The sequence below is a fragment of the Argopecten irradians genome, chromosome 7 (genome assembly GCF_041381155.1).
Source record: "Argopecten irradians isolate NY chromosome 7, Ai_NY, whole genome shotgun sequence".
NCBI classification, from domain to species: Eukaryota; Metazoa; Mollusca; class Bivalvia; order Pectinida; family Pectinidae; genus Argopecten; species Argopecten irradians.
In genome coordinates, this window is record NC_091140.1 from 900,681 (window position 1) to 916,730 (window position 16,050).

Here is a 16,050-nt window from a genome sequence, read left to right on the forward strand (position 1 = left end):
TGATTTGCTTAATAGTTTCAGACATTAGATATTATAGGTAGGCAACTGTCACTTGTCGTAGTGTATCGGGAACTATTCTGGAAATTGAAATAACGTCCGCAGCTTCCGGTGTAGCGACATGCGAATTGACGCGGTGTTCAAAAGTATGGACCTACCTAAATGCTGTCTCTGTAAGCGTCTATGTGATGTTTCCTACAAGTGCATGTGTGAGATACTCTTTGAAAAAATGACTTTATGTGATAATCATGTTTATTTATTGCTTAAAACGTTTATGTGATATTGCTTCCTGCAAGAGTCTGAGTGATATTGTTGCCTACCTTCAAAAGTCTATGTTATGATGTTTCAAAAATAAATCTATGTGCTATATATATCGTATTCTAAAGGAGTCTGTGTGATACTGTTTAGTACAAGAGTCTGTGTGATAATGTTTACTTCAAGAGTTTGTGTGATACTGTTGCCTACAAGAGTATGTGTGATACTGCATGTTGCCTACAAGAGTCTTTGTGATGGTGTTTACCACAAGAGTCTGTGTGATACTGTTGCCTACAAGAGTCTGTGTGATGGTGTTTAAATTACCATAATAGTCTGTGTGATACTGTTGCCTACAAGAGTATGTGTGATACTGCATGTTGCCTACAAGAGTCTGTGTAATGGTCTTTACCACAAGAGTCTGTGTGATACTTTTGCCTACAAGAGTCTGTGTGATACTGCATGTTCACCTATTAGAGTCTGTGTGATAGTTTTTCCTATAAGAGTTTGTGTGATACTGTTTCCTACAAGAGTTTGTGAGATGTGTGATACTATTGCCTAAAGAATCTGTGTGATTTGGATTCTAAAAAGAGTTTGTATGCTACCTTTCCTGTAAGTGTCGTTGTGACAGGTTATATTGGGTGTTATACAAATGTATAATATCATTTAGTGTAGAAATATACGCTTGTCATTTTACATTTGATACTGGTTTCAGTTAATGAACAATGACACCAGTTACCGGTATGACGATGACACCAGTGACCTGTATGACGATGACACCAGTGACCCGTATGACGATGACCATGACCGTGTGACGATGACACCAGTGACCTGCGTATGACGATGACGACACCAATGACCGTATGACGATGACACCAATGACCGGTGTGACGATGACACCAGTAACCGGTATGACGATGACACCAGTGACCGTTATGACGATGTCACCAGTGACCGATGTCCCAGTGACCGTATGACGATGACACCTGTGACCGTTATGACGATGTCACCAGTGACCAGTATGACGATGACACTAGTGACCGGTATGACGATGACACCTGTGACCGTTATGACGATGTCACCAGTGACCGGTATGACGATGTCACCAGTGACCAGTATGACGATGACACTAGTGACCGATATGACGATGTCACCAGTGACCAGCATGACGATGACACCAGTGACCCGTATGACGATGACACTAGTGACCGGTATGACGATGACACCAGTTACCGGTAAGACGATGACACCATTGATCCGTATGACGATGTCACCAGTGACCCGATTGACGAGGTCACCAGTGACCCGTATGTCGATGACACTAGTGACCGGTATGACGATGACACCAGTGACCGGTATGACGATGAAACCAGTGACCGGTATGGCGATGACACCAGTGACTGGTATGACGATGACTCCAATGACCAGTATTAAGATGACACCACTGACAGGTATGACGATGACACCTGTGACCGTTATGACGATGTCACCAGTGACCGATATGACGATGGCACCAGTGACCGGTATGACGATGTCACCAGTGACCGATATGACGATGACACCAGTGACCGGTATGACGATGTCACCAGTGACCGATATGACGATGACACCAGTAACCGGTATGACGATGACACCAGTGACCGTTATGACGATGTCACCAGTGACCGATATGACGATGACACCTGTGACCGTTATGACGATGTCACCAGTGACCAGTATGACGATGACACTAGTGACCGGTATGACGATGACACCTGTGACCGTTATGACGATGTCACCAGTGACCGGTATGACGATGTCACCAGTGACCAGTATGACGATGACACTAGTGACCGATATGACGATGTCACCAGTGACCAGCATGACGATGACACCAGTGACCCGTATGACGATGACACTAGTGACCGGTATGACGATGACACCAGTTACCGGTAAGACGATGACACCATTGATCCGTATGACGATGTCACCAGTGACCCGATTGACGATGTCACCAGTGACCCGTATGACGATGACACTAGTGACCGGTATGACGATGACACCAGTGACCGGTATGACGATGAAACCAGTGACCGGTATGGCGATGACACCAGTGACTGGTATGACGATGACTCCAATGACCAGTATTACGATGACACCACTGACAGGTATGACGATGACACCTGTGACCGTTATGACGATGTCACCAGTGACCGATATGACGATGGCACCAGTGACCGGTATGACGATGTCACCAGTGACCGATATGACGATGACACCAGTGACCGGTATGACGATGACACCAGTGACCGGTATGACGATAACACCAGTGACCGGTATGACGATGTCACCAGTGACCGGTATGACGATAACACCAGTGACCGGTATAACGATGTCACCAGTGACCGGTATGACGATGTCAACAGTGACCGGTATGACGATGACACCAGTGACCGATATGACGATGACACCTGTGACCGATATGACGATAACACCAGTGACCGGTATGACGATGACACCAGTGACCGGTATGACGATGACACCTGTGACCGTTATGACGATGTCACCAGTGACCGGTATGACGATGTCACCAGTGACTGGTATGCATTGATTTACAAGGATATATTACATTTTAATAATTATATATGTATTTATACTAATACCGTAAGTGTATATCTGGATTTTACTAAGACATCATCAAGTCTATCGTCAGAAAATGCTTTTCATTGTTGTCTGCAAACATAAAGTTTATTTAATTACATACAAATGCTAACAAGTATCCATAGATTATGCTGCAGTCATATAATAATAAAACCTGTTTACCATAGTCAAACGTATTTTACTTATCAATAATGACATACTGTGTAATGAATTAAACATCAATAATGACATACTGTGTAATGAATTAAACATCAATAATGACATACTGTGTAATGCATTAAACATATCAATAATGACATACTGTGTAATACATTAAACCTATCAATAATGACATATTGTGTAATGCATCAAACATATCAATAATGACATACTGTGTAATGAATTAAACATAGCAATAATGACATACTGTGTAATGCATTAAACATATCAATAATGACATACTGTGTAATGCATTAAACATATCAATAATGACATACTGTGTAATGAATTAAACATAGCAATAATGACATACTGTGTAATGAATTAAACATCAATAATGACATACTGTGTAATGAATTAAACATCAATAATGACATACTGTGTAATGCATTAAACATATCAATAATGACATATTGTGTAATGCATTAAACATATCAATAATGACATACTGTGTAATGAATTAAACATCAATAATGACATACTGTGTAATGCATTAAACATATCAATAATGACATACTGTGTAATGAATTAAACATAGCAATAATGACATACTGTGTAATGCATTAAACATATCAATAATGGCATACTGTGTAATGCATTAAACATAGCAATAATGACATACTGTGTAATGCATTAAACATAGCAATAATGACATACTGTGTAATGCATTAAACATATCAATAATGACATACTGTGTAATGCATTAAACATATCAATAATGACATACTGAGTAATGAATTAAACATCAATAATGACATACTGTGTAATGAATTAAACATATCAATAATGACATACTGTGTAATACATTAAACCTATCAATAATGACATACTGTGTAATGCATTAAACATAGCAATAATGACATACTGTGTAATGCATTAAACATATCAATAACGACATACGGTGTAATGCATTAAACATAGCAATAATGACATACTGTGTAATGAATTAAACATATCAATAATGACATACTGTGTAATGCATAAAACATAGCAATAATGACATAATGTGTAATGCATTAAACATATCAATAACGACATACTGTGTAATGAATTAAACATATCAATAATGACATACTGTGTAATGCATAAAACATAGCAATAATGACATAATGTGTAATGCATTAAACATATCAATAACGACATACTGTGAAATGAATTAAACATATCAATAATGACTTACTGTGTAATGCATTAAACATATCAATAATGACATACTGTGTAATGCATAAAACATAGCAATAATGACATACTGTGTAATGCATTAAACATATCAATAATGACATACTGTGTAATGAATTAAACGTATCAATAATGACTTACTGTGTAATGCATTAAACATATCAATTATGACATACTGTGTAATGCATTAAACATAGCAATAATGACATAATGTGTAATGCATTAAACATATCAATAACGACATACTGTGAAATGCATTAAACATATCAATAATGACTTACTGTGTAATGCATTAAACATATCAATAATGACATACTGTGTAATGCATTAAACATACCAATAATGCCACACTGTGTAATGCATTAAACGTATCAATAATGACATACTGTGTAATGAATTAAACATATCAATAATGACTTACTGTGTAATGCATAAAACATAGCAATAATGACTTACTGTGTAATGCATAAAACATAGCAATAATGACATACTGTGTAATGCATTAAACATATCAATAATGACATACTGTGTAATGAATTAAACATATCAATAATGACTTACTGTGTAATGCATAAAACATAGCAATAATGACTTACTGTGTAATGCATAAAACATAGCAATAATGACATACTGTGTAATGCATTAAACATATCAATAATGACATACTGTGTAATGCATTAAACATATCAATAATGACTTACTGTGTAATGCATTAAACATATCAATAATGACATACTGTGTAATGCATTAAACATATCAATAATGACATACTGTGTAATGCATTACACATATCAATAATGACATACTGTGTAATGCATTAAACATATCAATAATGACATACTGTGTAATGAATTAAACATCAATAATGACATACTGTGTAATGCATTAAACATATCAATAATGACTTACTGTGTAATGAATTAAACATCAATAATGACATACTGTGCAATGCATTATACTGTGTAATCCATTAAACATAGCAATAATGACATACTGTGTAATGCATTAAACATATCAATAATGACTTACTGTGTAATGCATTAAACATATCAATAATGACATACTATGCAATGCATTAAACTGTGTAATGCATTAAACATACCAATAATGACATACTGTGTAATGCATTAAACATAGCAATAATGGCATACTGTGTAATGTATTAAACATACCAATAACGACATACTGTGTAATGCATTAAACATAGCAATAACGACATACTGTGTAATACATTAAACATATCAATAACGACATACTGTGTAATGCATTAAACTGTGTAATGCATTAAACATATCAATAATTACATACTGTGTAATGCATTAAACATATCAATAATGACATACTGTGTAATACATTAAACATATCAATAATGACATACTGTGTAATGAATTAAACATAGCAATAACGACATACTGTGTAATGCATTAAACATATCAATAATGACATACTGTGCAATGCATTAAACATACCAATAACGACATACTGTGTAATGAATTAAACATAGCAATAATGACATACTGTGTAATACATTAAACATATCAATAACGACATACTGTGTAATGCATTAAACATATCAATAATGACATACTGTGTAATACATTAAACATAGCAATAACGACATACTGTGAAATGAATTAAACATAGCAATAATGACATACTGTGTAATGCATTATACTGTGTAATCCATTAAACATATCAATAATGACATACTGTGCAATGCATTATACTGTGTAATCCATTAAACATATCAATAATGACATACTGTGTAATGCATTAAACATAGCAATAATGACATACTGTGTAATGCATTAAACATAGCAATAATGGCATACTGTGTAATGCATTAAACATACCAATAATGACATACTGTGTAATGCATTAAACATAGCAATAATGACATACTGTGTAATGCATTAAACATATCAATAATGACATACTGTGTAATGAATTAAACATATCAATAATGACATACTGTGTAATGCATTAAACATACCAATAACGACATACTGTGTAATGCATTAAACATATCAATAATGACATACTGTGTAATGAATTAAACATATCAATAATGACATACTGTGTAATGCATTAAGCATAGCAATAATGACATACTGTGTAATGCATTAAACATATCAATAAATATCATACTGTGTAATGAATTAAACATATCAATAATGACATACTGTGTAATGCATTAAACATATCAATAATGACATACTGTGTAATGCATTAAACATATCAATAATGACATACTGTGTAATGCATTAAACATATCAATAATGACATACTGTGTAATGCATTAAACATACAATAATGACATACTGTGTAATGATTAAACATACAATAGACATACTGTGTAATGCATTAAACATATCAATAATGACATACTGTGTAATGCATTAAACATATCAATAATGACATACTGTGTAATGCATTAAACATATCAATAATGACATACTGTGTAATGAATTAAACATATCAATAATGACATACTGTGTAATGAATTAAACATATCAATAATGACATACTGTGTAATGCATTAAACATATCAATAATGACATACTGTGTAATGCATTAAACATATCAATAATGACATACTGTGTAATGCATTAAACATATCAATAATGACATACTGTGTAATACATTAAACATATCAATAATGACATACTGTGTAATGCATTAAACATACAATAATGACATACTGTGTAATACATTAAACATATCAATAATGACATACTGTGTAATACATTAAACATATCAATAACGACATACTGTGTAATACATTAAACATATCAATAATGACATACTGTGTAATACATTAAACATATCAATAATGACATACTGTGTAATACATTAAACATATCAATAACGACATACTGTGTAATACATTAAACATATCAATAACGACATACTGTTTAATACATTAAACATACCAATAACGACATACTGTGTAATGCATTAAACATATCAATAATGACATACTGTGTAATACATTAAACATATCAATAATGACATACTGTGTAATACATTAAACATATCAATAATGACTTACTGTGTAATGCATTAAACATATCAATAATGACATACTGTGTAATGCATTAAACATATCAATAATGACATACTGTGTAATGCATTAAACATATCAATAATGACATACTGTGTAATGCATTAAACATATCAATAATGACATACTGTGTAATGCATTAAACATATCAATTAATGACATACTGTGTAATGCATTAAACATATCAATAATGACATACTGTGTAATGCATTAAACATATCAATAATGACATACTGTGTAATGCATTAAACATATCAATAATGACATACTGTGTAATGCATTAAACATATCAATAATGACATACTGTGTAATGCATTAAACATATCAATAATGACATACTGTGTAATGCATTAAATAAACATATCAATAATGACTTACTGTGTAATGCATAAACATAGCAATAATGACTTACTGTGTAATGCATTAAATAATCAATAATGACATACGTGTAATGAATTAAACATATCAATAATGACTTACTGTGTAATGCATAAAACATAGCAATAATGACTTACTGTGTAATGCATAAAACATAGCAATAATGACATACTGTGTAATGCATTAAACATATCAATAATGACATACTGTGTAATGCATTAAACATATCAATAATGACATACTGTGTAATGCATTAAACATATCAATAATGACTTACTGTGTAATGCATTAAACATATCAATAATGACATACTGTGTAATGCATTACACATACCAATAATGACATACTATGTAATGCATTAAACATATCAATAATGACTTACTGTGTAATGAATTAAACATCAATAATGACATACTGTGTAATGCATTAAACATATCAATAATGACTTACTGTGTAATGAATTAAACATCAATAATGACATACTGTGCAATGCATTATACTGTGTAATCCATTAAACATAGCAATAATGACATACTGTGTAATGCATTAAACATATCAATAATGACTTACTGTGTAATGCATTAAACATATCAATAATGACTTACTGTGTAATGCATTAAACATATCAATAATGACATACTATGCAATGCATTAAACTGTGTAATGCATTAAACATACCAATAATGACATACTGTGTAATGCATTAAACATAGCAATAATGGCATACTGTGTAATGCATTAAACATACCAATAACGACATACTGTGTAATGCATTAAACATAGCAATAACGACATACTGTGTAATACATTAAACATAGCAATAACGACATACTGTGTAATGCATTAAACATATCAATAATGACATACTGTGCAATGCATTAAACATAGCAATAATGGCATACTGTGTAATGCATTAAACATACCAATAATGACATACTGTGTAATGCATTAAACATATCAATAATGACTTACTGTGTAATGCATTAAACATATCAATAATGACATACTGTGTAATACATTAAACATATCAATAATGACATACTGTGTAATGCATTAAACATACCAATAACGACATACTGTGTAATGCATTAAACATATCAATAATGACATACTGTGTAATGAATTAAACATAGCAATAATGACATACTGTGTAATGCATTAAACATATCAATAATGACATACTGTGTAATGCATTAAACATAGCAATAATGGCATACTGTGTAATGCATTAAACATACCAATAATGACATACTGTGTAATGCATTAAACATATCAATAATGACTTACTGTGTAATGCATTAAACATATCAATAATGACATACTGTGTAATACATTAAACATATCAATAATGACATACTGTGTAATGCATTAAACATACCAATAACGACATACTGTGTAATGCATTAAACATATCAATAATGACATACTGTGTAATGAATTAAACATATCAATAATGACATACTGTGTAATGCATTAAACATAGCAATAATGACATACTGTGTAATGCATTAAACATATCAATAAATATCATACTGTGTAATGAATTAAACATATCAATAATGACATACTGTGTAATGAATTAAACATATCAATAATGACATACTGTGTAATGAATTAAACATACCAATAACGACATACTGTGTAATGCATTAAACATATCAATAATGACATACTGTGTAATGCATTAAACATACCAATAATGACATACTGTGTAATGAATTAAACCTATCAATAATGACATACTGTGTAATGAATTAAACATACCAATAACGACATACTGTGTAATGAATTAAACATATCAATAATGACATACTGTGTAATGAATTAAACATATCAATAATGACATACTGTGTAATGCATTAAACATACCAATAACGACATACTGTGTAATGCATTAAACATATCAATAATGACATACTGTGTAATGAATTAAACATATCAATAATGACATACTGTGTAATGCATTAAACATAGCAATAATGACATACTGTGTAATACATTAAACATATCAATAACGACATACTGTTTAATACATACAACATACCAATAACGACATACTGTGTAATGCATTAAACATATCAATAATGACATACTGTGTAATACATTAAACATATCAATAACGACATACTGTTTAATACATTAAACATACCAATAACGACATACTGTTTAATACATTAAACATACCAATAACGACATACTGTGTAATGCATTAAACATATCAATAATGACATACTGTGTAATGCATTAAACATATCAATAATGACATACTGTGTAATGCATTAAACATATCAATAATGACATACTGTGAAATGCATTAAACATATCAATAATGACATACTGTGTAATGCATTAAACATATCAATAATGACATACTGTGTAATGCATTAAACATATCAATAATGACATACTGTGTAATGCATTAAACATATCAATAATGACTTACTGTGTAATGCATAAAACATAGCAATAATGACATACTGTGTAATACATTAAACATAGCAATAATGACATACTGTGTAATGCATTAAACATATCAATAATGACTTACTGTGTAATGCATAAAACATAGCAATAATGACATACTGTGTAATGCATTAAACATAGCAATAATGACATACTGTGTAATGAATTAAACATACCAATAATGACATACTGTGTAATGAATTAAACATATCAATAAATATCATACTGTGTAATGAATTAAACATAACAATAATGACATACTGTGTAATGAATTAAAAATCAATAATGACATACTGTGTAATGCATTAAACATATCAATTATGACATACTGTGTAATGCATTAAACATAGCAATAATGACATACTGTGTAATGCATTAAACATAGCAATAATGACATACTGTGTAATGAATTGAACATATCAATAATGACATACTGTGTAATGCATTAAACATAGCAATAATGACATACTGTGTAATGAATTAAACATATCAATAATGACATACTCTGCAATGCATTAAACATAGCAATAATGACATACTGTGTAATGCATTAAACATATCAATAATGACTTACTGTGTAATGCATAAAACATAGCAATAATGACATAATGTGTAATGCATTAAACATAGCAATAATGACATACTGTGTAATGAATTAAACATACCAATAATGACATACTGTGTAATGCATAAAACATAGCAATAATGACATACTGTGTAATGAATTAAAAATCAATAATGACATACTGTGTAATGAATTAAAAATCAATAATGACATATTGTGTAATGCATTAAACATACCAATAATGACATACTGTGTAATGCATTAAACATATCAATAACGACATACTGTGTAATGCATTAAACATATCAATAATGACATACTGTGTAATGCATTAAACATAACAATAATGACATACTGTGTAATGAATTAAAAATCAATAATGACATACTGTGTAATGCATTAAACATATCAATTATGACATACTGTGTAATGCATAAAACATACCAATAATGACATACTGTGTAATGCATTAAACATATCAATAATGACTTACTGTGTAATGCATTAAACATAACAATAATGACATACTGTGTAATGAATTAAAAATCAATAATGACATACTGTGTAATGCATTAAACATATCAATTATGACATACTGTGTAATGCATAAAACATACCAATAATGACATACTGTGTAATGCATTAAACATATCAATAATGACATACTGTGTAATGAATTAAACATACCAATAATGACATACTGTGTAATGCATTAAACATAGCAATAATGACATACTGTGTAATGCATTAAACATATCAATAACGACATACTGTGTAATGCATTAAACATATCAATAATGACATAATGTGTAATGCATTAAACATATCAATAACGACATACTGTGAAATGAATTAAACATATCAATAAATATCATACTGTGTAATGCATTAAACATATCAATAATGACATACTGTGTAATGCATTAAATATATCAATAATGACTTACTGTGTAATGCATTAAACATATCAATAATGACATAATGTGTAATGAATTAAACATATCAATAATGACATATTGTGTAATGCATTAAACATACCAATAATGACATACTGTGTAATGCATTAAACATATCAATAATGACATACTGTGTAATGCATTAAACATATCAATAATGACATACTGTGTAATGCATTAAACATATCAATAACGACATACTGTGTAATGCATTAAACATATCAATAATGACATACTGTGTAATACATTAAACATATCAATAATGACTTACTGTGTAATGCATTAAACATATCAATAATGACATACTGTGTAATGCATTAAACATATCAATAATGACATACTGTGTAATGCATTAAACATATCAATAATGACATACTGTGTAATACATTAAACATATATACAGATGAATCTCCTGGTGGACTTCTTTGTTTAACATGCCTGATTTTTAACAGACAAATGACAGAAAACCGTTGTAGGTGGATGGAATTATAGTTTTGTATTTGATACAGTAATAATACGAAAAATCTCATACAGAATAATGAATATTCCAAGGCATTGAAATAGCATTGGCGCCTGTAGTTCTTCCATTTTCTGTTCTAAATTTGGCCCCTTTTTGTGAAGAGTAATGCCCCTTTACGGTTTGCCCCTATTTGTGAACAGTTATGCCCTTAACGGTTTGCCCCTGTTTGTGAACAGTTACACCTCTTTACGGTTTGCCCCAGTTTGTGAACAGTTATGCCCGTTAGACTGTACAATTCTCATAGCATGATAATGTTCAAGCCTGATAAATCTGATCTGATAATCAAGGTACGAAGTCGTGTTCAGAGAAAACGTTGATTTTACAATTGGAATATCACATGTTGTACCACAGAACCATCGATATGCTTTGTTTCACTGAAGTAAGTGTTATTTGGTATGATACATTTGTCTCTCGGGAAGTTAAAATAAGATAACGTTAACAACTTGCAAAAGATTCACAAGTTGTAAACAAATGTAACTGACAAAAATTAAAGCGTTGTTGTACAAATATTCCTTGTAGTATGGCTGGCTTTGACTGAACACCGAGCCAGGCGGCAATGAATCTTGTAGTATGGCCGGGTTTGACTGAACACCGAGCCAGGCGACCATGAATCTTGTAATATGGCCGGGTTTGACTGAATACCGAGCGAGGCGGCCATGAATCTTGTAGTATGGCCGGGTTTGACTAAATACCGAGCGAGGCGGCCATGAATCTTGTAGTATGGCCGGGTTTGGCTGAATACCGGGCGAGGCGGCCATGAATCTTGTAGTATGGCCGGGTTTGACTGAATACCGAGCGAGGCGGCCATGAATCTTGTAGTATGGCCGGGTTTGACTGAATACCGAGCGAGGCGGCCATGAATCTTGTAGTATGGCCGGGTTTGACTGAATACCGAGCGAGAAGGCCATGAATCTTTTACTATGGCCGGGTTTGACTGAACACCGAGCGAGGCGGCCATGAATCTTGTAGTATGACCGGTTTGACTGAACACCGAATCAGAATGCCATGAATCTTTTAGTATGGCCGGGTTTGACTGAACACCGAGCGAGGCGGCCATGAATCTTGTAGTATGGCCGGGTTTGACTGAATACCTAGCGAAGCGGCCATGAATCTTGTAGTATGGCCGGGTTTGGCTGAATACCGGGCGAGGCGGCCATGAATCTTGTAGTATGGCCGGGTTTGACTGAATACCGAGCGAGGCGGCCCTGAATCTTGTAGTATGGCCGGGTTTGACTGAATACCGAGCGAGGCGGCCATGAATCTTGTAGTATGGCCGGGTTTGACTGAACACCGAGCCAGGCGGCCATGAATCTTGTAGTATGGCCGGGTTTGACCGAACACCGAGCGAGGCGGCCATGAATCTTGTAGTATGGCCGGGTTTGACTGAATACCGAGCGAGTAGGCCATGAATCTTGTAGTATGGCCGGGTTTGAGTGAATACCGAGCGAGGCGGCCATGAATCTTGTAGTATGGCCGGGTTTGACCGAACACCGAGCGAGGCGGTCATGAATCTTGTAGTATGGCCGGGTTTGACTGAATACCGAGCGAGGAGGCCATGAATCTTGTAGTATGGCCAGGTTTGACTGAACACCGAGCGAGGCGGCCATGAATCTTGTAGTATGGCCGGGTTTGACTGAACACCGAGCCAGAATGCCATGAATCTTTTAGTATGGCCGGGTTTGACTGAACACCGAGCGAGGAGGCCATGAATCTTGTAGTATGGCCGGGTTTGACTGAACACCGAGCCAGGCGGCCATGAATCTTGTAGTATGGCCGGGTTTGACTGAATACCGAGCGAGGCGGCCATGAATCTTGTAGTATGGCCGGGTTTGACTGAATACCGAGCGAGGCGGCCATGAATCTTTTAGTATGGCCGGGTTTGACTGAATACCGAGCGAGGCGGCCATGAATCTTGTAGTATGGCCGGGTTTGACTGAATACCGAGCGAGGCGGCCATGAATCTTGTAGTATGGCCGGGTTTGACTAAATACCGAGCGAGGCGGCCATGAATCTTGTAGTATGGCCGGGTTTGACTGAATACCGAGCGAGGCGGCCATGAATCTTGTAGTATGGCCGGGTTTGACTGAATACCGAGCGAGGCGGCCATGAATCTTGTAGTATGGCCGGGTTTGACTGAATACCGAGCGAGGCGGCCATGAATCTTGTAGTATGGCCGGGTTTGACTGAATACCGAGCGAGGCGGCCATGAATCTTGTAGTATGGCCGGGTTTGACTGAATACCGAGCGAGGCGGCAATGAATCTTGTAGTATGGCCGGGTTTGACTGAACACCGAGCCAGGCGGCCATGAATCTTGTAGTATGGCCGGGTTTGACCGAACACCGAGCGAGGCGACCATGAATCTTGTAGTATGGCCGGGTTTGACTGAATACCGAGCGAGGCGGCCATTAATCTTGTAGTATGGCCGGGTTTGGCTGAATACCGGGCGAGGCGGCCATGAATCTTGTAGTATGGCCGGGTTTGACTGAATACCGAGCGAGGCGGCCATGAATCTTGTAGTATGGCCGGGTTTGGCTGAATACCGGGCGAGGCGGCCATGAATCTTGTAGTATGGCCGGGTTTGACTGAATACCGAGCGAGGCGGCCATGAATCTTGTAGTATGGCCGGGTTTGACTGAATACCGAGCGAGGCGGCCATGAATCTTGTAGTATGGCCGGGTTTGACTGAACACCGAGCGAGGAGGCCATGAATCTTGTAGTATGACCGAGTTTGACTGAATACCGAGCCAGGCGGCCATGAATCTTGTAGTATGGCCGGGTTTGACTGAACACCGAACGAGGCGGCCATGAATCTTGTAGTATGGCCGGGTTTGACTGAACACCGAGCGAGGCGGCCATGAATCTTGTAGTATGGCCGGGTTTGACTGAACACCGAGCGAGGCGGCCATGAATCTTGTAGTATGGCCGGGTTTGACTGAAATCGAGCGAGGCGGCCATGAATCTTTTAGTATGGCCGGGTTTGACTGAACACCGAGCCAGGCGGCCATGAATCTTGTAGTATGGCCGGGTTTGTCTGAACACCTAGCGAGGCGGCCATGAATCTTGTAGTATGGCCGGGTTTGACTGAACACCGAGCCAGGCGGCCATGAATCTTGTAGTATGGCCGGGTTTGACTGACCACCGAGCCAGGCGGCCATGAATCTTGTAGCATGGCCGGGTTTGACTGACCACCGAGCCAGGCGGCCATGAATCTTGTAGTTTTGCCGGGTTTGACTGAACACCGAGCGAGGCGGCCATGAATCTTGTAGTATGGCCGGGTTTGACTGAACACCGAGCGAGGCTGCCATGAATCTTGTAGTTTTGCCGGGTTTGACTGAACACCGAGCGAGGCGGCCATGAATCTTGTAGTATGGCCGGGTTTGACTGAACACCGAGCGAGGCGGCCATGAATCTTGTAGTATGGCCGGGTTTGACTGAACACCGAGCCAGCTGGCCATGAATCAGCTATTAATCAGTGCAAAGGTTTGAATTATGTGTAATCTATTGTGACGTCTCGCCAGTGGAAATCAGGAAGTTGTCACCAGGACGCGTGATGTCCTGTTGGTGAGATGTAAATAGATCTGACCAGAAATTAATTAACATACAGACATCCCCATCCGATATCCTGTTTCCTGGCGTCACATTGTCGGCACACAGAATTCGTCTGACAAGATAAAAAAAGTTTCGGTGGATTCTGTTCCTTCTTCGTACGTCCCTAATGTTGTATCATATATATCATCTGATTTAATTACAGCAGGTGACCAGTATAACATATGTTTGGTGCTACGGTACACTTAGCTTATATCAATCCAAATTACACAAAAATAGCATGTAAAACAT

The 16,050-nt window shown here is 35.5% G+C and overlaps 1 protein-coding gene across 1 annotated transcript; it reads left to right on the plus strand.

The window, feature by feature from the left end:
• Positions 1 to 967: 967 nt before the first annotated feature.
• On the plus strand, positions 968 to 12,461 carry LOC138326781 (coiled-coil domain-containing protein 1-like). Its single transcript, XM_069272785.1, has 5 exons — positions 968 to 1,084; positions 1,270 to 1,484; positions 1,701 to 2,180; positions 2,223 to 2,828; positions 12,353 to 12,461. Exons 1-5 carry the CDS (start codon positions 968 to 970, stop codon positions 12,459 to 12,461), a joined length of 1,527 nt encoding a protein of 508 aa, XP_069128886.1.
• The last annotated feature ends 3,589 nt before the right edge of the window (positions 12,462 to 16,050 follow it).

What these genes read in the sequence shown, in the direction of transcription:
- LOC138326781 (XM_069272785.1), top strand. Translation starts at nt 968, where the DNA reads ATGAACAATGACACCAGTTACCGGTATGACGATGACACCAGTGACCTG. An exon ending in GACGATGACACCAGTTACCG is followed by an intron (nt 1,485 to 1,700) that starts GTAAGACGATGA and finishes CACCACTGACAG; the next exon opens with GTATGACGATGACACCTGTG. An exon ending in GACGATGTCACCAGTGACTG is followed by an intron (nt 2,829 to 12,352) that starts GTATGCATTGAT and finishes ATTTGTGAACAG; the next exon opens with TTATGCCCTTAACGGTTTGC.